At 46.9% G+C, this 3,989-nt stretch overlaps 1 protein-coding gene across 1 annotated transcript; it reads left to right on the top strand.

The window, feature by feature from the left end:
* The first annotated feature begins 1,349 nt into the window (after window positions 1-1,349).
* LOC136498485 (uncharacterized) lies at window positions 1,350-2,272 on the top strand. The gene has a single exon (XM_066494408.1). The coding sequence runs from the start codon at window positions 1,464-1,466 to the stop codon at window positions 2,034-2,036; it is 573 nt and encodes a 190-aa protein (XP_066350505.1). The 5' UTR covers window positions 1,350-1,463; the 3' UTR covers window positions 2,037-2,272.
* The last annotated feature ends 1,717 nt before the right edge of the window (window positions 2,273-3,989 follow it).

Here is a 3,989-nt window from a genome sequence, read left to right on the forward strand (position 1 = left end):
TGGGACCCTGATTTGGTTATATGATATCTAGAAATGGCCTAATCATTTTCCTCGCTGATACTAAGTAACATCCCAAGACAAAAAGAAAAAAGTCCTCAACGCCATATATGATGCCCCAAACAAAACATAGCTCATGTCCATGTCATCCGGATCATGTGGATCAATTTTACTCCCCCGTTCCAAACTATAGTGCACCTTAATTTTAGAGAAATACTCGGACGTAGTCGCTTAATTTTATCCTAATCAAGCTATTTTTAATTTTAACCAAAGTTTTTAGAAAATAAATATACTACTTCTATATTTTCAAATAACTGAACTATCAAGCAATAATTCATGTAAAATTTAACTAATTTAGTATGATAGTTGTTGATACATTTTTTTATAATAACTTGGGTCAAATTTAGAGAAATTTGATTTAACACAGACCTAAAGTGAACTGTAATTTGGAATTGAGAGAGTAAACAACAAGATCCAACCTAAGTTGAACTAAGAATAAATTATTCAGCCAAATTCGAGTAGAGTGAACTCGAACATGGGGTTTATACACCAACACTACACATCAAGGTAGTCCCTTAAAGTTTTTTTCCGTATTAGTTAGGTCATTTTGTCAAGTTCCCTAAGTTGGCCTTTTGGGGGTTCAGTGTACCGCAAAAACATGAAATTGACCTATACAACCATAGGTACCTGTTGCACGTGCAGGTTGCAAGATTTTTGTGCGCGGCTCATTTTGTCACAGACGCCTAAATAATTGAGACTGTAGCAAGTAGCCTTCACATGTCCGACAGTATGACTAAGTTGATCCTGACCACATGCTTGAATTCCTCTCGACCAACCACAGATCAGATTTCAGAGGGCATGTTTGTCTCTGTTTGTTCAACTGTCTCCTTCACAGCTTCGCCTTTTTCATTTCTACGAAACGGTATGTTCGTAAGGTCAGAGGGAGATGTTCTTTCTATGGTTCTGGTTTCAGACGACCGGGACTTCTATTTCTATGACTCTGATGGTGTAGTAGCAAAGCTCTGTGTCTTCAGAATGTGCAGACTCTGCTCACAGATATTAGCTGTGGATCGGAGCACTGGAGCTACGGCGAAATGTAACGTGACGGGAGTACGATGCAGCACTAGCTAGCTCGTGGTCTAAGTGGAGTACGTGACAAAAGTCACAGGCACCAACTGTGTCGTGCCGTGCCACTCGTCGGGTTGGAGAAACGGACGGTCCGGATGACACCCATGATGTCCATCCGTCAGACGCGACATGCAAACGTACAATTATTCCAGCGTCCGGCCGTTTACCCACCCCCCATGACTTTGGTATAAACTCCAGCTCCCAGCACGATGGCCAGCGCCCTGCGCCCCTGCAGATCGAGAGCGCGCGCGCGCGCACGCACACCGGCAGCGCAACAGTGCGTGGCAGAGCCAAGCGAGCGAACGAACCGCTCGGCGGCCGCGCGTCGGCGTGCGGGCATGGACTGGCACGCGTGGCTGTCGGGGGCGCGGCTGGAGCCGGTGCTGGTGTACAAGTACGCGCTGGTGTTCGCGCGCAACGAGCTGGAGGCCGACGACGTGGCCTTCCTCGACCACGAGCTCCTCCACAGCATGGGCATCTCCGTCGCCAAGCACCGCCTCGAGATCCTCAAGCTCGCCTGGCGCGACCGCCGGAGCCGCGCCCGCGCCCGCGCCCGCCCCGCGGCGCTGGCCCGCCTCCTCCTCGGCCGCGTCGCCAGGTACGTGCGCTCGCTCGTGCTCTGCGACGAGGACGGCTCCACGGCGCTCGTGCTGGTCCCGACCCAGCAGCTGCAGGCCGACGTCGTCGGCCGCAGCCCGTGCGGAGGCGGCGGTGTCTCCAAGCACAAGCATCAGCGCCGTGGCGGCAAGGCGCTGCGGCGGGCCAAGTCGGAGCCCAAGGGGCCCGCGCCTAGGGCCTCCATCGGCGGAAGGGCCGCCGCGGCCGTGCACGCGGTAGGCGACGTGGAGGGCGGCGACGGCGACGAGATGGTCAGGTGGGACCGCCTGTTCCAGGACCTCAAGCCCAACTGACGCCGCCACCATTTGCCACGTCATCGAAGTGCTGCTGGAACGACGATCAGTGTTCAGAGTGCTAATAACGGTTGTCCTTATGTTTGATAAGTGAGTGTATTTGCTTTGCTGTCGATCAATGTACAGTCTACGCTTGGAACTGGCCATCGGACGTCTGGTTTTGCCGTCTGATGGGCTCTCGGCTCGAAGTTGTTGACGTGTAATAAACATGGTGATCTCTGCAGCCTGCTTCTGTTCTTTCAATTGAACGAGTTTATATCCTGTTCATTTGCATTGCCAGGAGTTCAATCAACACATGATGATGAGCCGCTGTATTTCTGTAGTACAAGTTCGCATGCCAACATCAATTTGGGCCTTTGGGGTTGGTCACTAGTTCCCATGTAGTGGTTACTCGTAGACCGTAGTAGTTTGGTGCGGGCATTTGGTACGTACCATGTACCAACAGTGACCCGTGCTGCCTTGCCTAATCGGTATAGATCGAGCAACCACGCACGTACTACCAGTTTATGGCAGAAACATAGTACCGTATACCCGATCAAGCGACACCATATAACTGCAACGCCATAGTCACCATCAGTTTGCACGACGGCATCTGCTCTTCTTGTTCTTGCAAAGGTTTCAGCGATGGGATCTGCATCACGAACGATAGCCTGCGCTGTCCACGGTAACTTCCAATGAACGCTACCCTCAGGCCAGGAAGCACCCATCAATCAGTATTCAGTACTGTGTTGTACTACCAGAAACTACTGCACCCAACAAACAACCGTACAACAATTCATGTTCCTAAGAGAAACAGTAATACAGATATGGACAGCTGTGACAGTAACAGATGTAAAAAAAAGGTGGTTAATAAAACCTAAAAGTCTCAGTGTGTCCCCGATGTACTGGCTTGTGCAGGTTGAACCACCGTGGAAGAGATCCACGTGAGTACGTGAGGAAATCATCGTACTCAAACTCAATGCTACAGTAGTGTTGATGGTTTCCATTTCCCAGGCAGACTGCAAGCTGACACTGATACAGTCACGGATCCTTAAAATAAAGAGTCCAATGTAACAGGAAGTAATTGGCAAATAAGTTTTTTTTTTTGACAAATTGGCAAATAAGTTTGTGAAACTGATCACTTCCCAATATGAAGCTGAAACATGACCTAAAAACTACTAATGTACTACTTACCCAGTTACCTTTGTTAAGACAGCGGCACGTGCTTCGGAAGTTCGTAGAAGTTGTTTGTATGCAGAGTTGCAAACCGCCAAACAGGATGCCTGGCACTTCTTTCCTCTCTCCGTCCTAAGTAATTGTTTTCACTCATCGAGAAACAACTCTAACTAAATATATAAAAATACTAATATTTATGGTACAAAATTAACATTATTAGATAGATCGTTCAATCTATTTTCATAATAAATTTACTTAGATATATAAATGTTGTATGTATTTTCTATAAACCTAGCTAAACTTACGACACAGAAACAAAAATCGATAGTTATTTAGGGAAGAAGGTAGTATGTTTTTCTTCATTTACTAGCCCTGACGATCCCACATCTGAATACTGATGTTATCCACCTCGCAAATTTTGTTGCCACAATCGCAAAAGCTACCCTTGAAATTGGCGTCGACGAGGAGTGGCCCAGCTAGTTTGCATTTCTATCATCTTCCATGTTTTTTAAAATTTCGTTTTCAAAGGTAAAAATGAAAATCAATAGTAATATTTCCTAGTGCTAGACATCTATCTCATTATACTAATTATGTACTACAAATATTAATATTTTTTTGTATATATTTGATTAAAGTTAAAAACGGTTGACTCCTTGAAAACGAGAACGACACTCATTTTGAGACGGAAGGAGCAGGCACCACTGTAACCAATTCCACCATCCTCAGATCAGCGAAGGTGCCGCCAATGCAAATGCTGATATGGGTGAAGTTGTCAATGCAAATGACCCATGAGATTGG

Source organism: Miscanthus floridulus, chromosome 12, assembly GCF_019320115.1.
Source record: "Miscanthus floridulus cultivar M001 chromosome 12, ASM1932011v1, whole genome shotgun sequence".
NCBI lineage: Eukaryota > Viridiplantae > Streptophyta > Magnoliopsida > Poales > Poaceae > Miscanthus > Miscanthus floridulus.

What these genes read in the sequence shown, in the direction of transcription:
- LOC136498485 (XM_066494408.1), top strand. Translation starts at nt 1,464, where the DNA reads ATGGACTGGCACGCGTGGCTGTCGGGGGCGCGGCTGGAGCCGGTGCTG.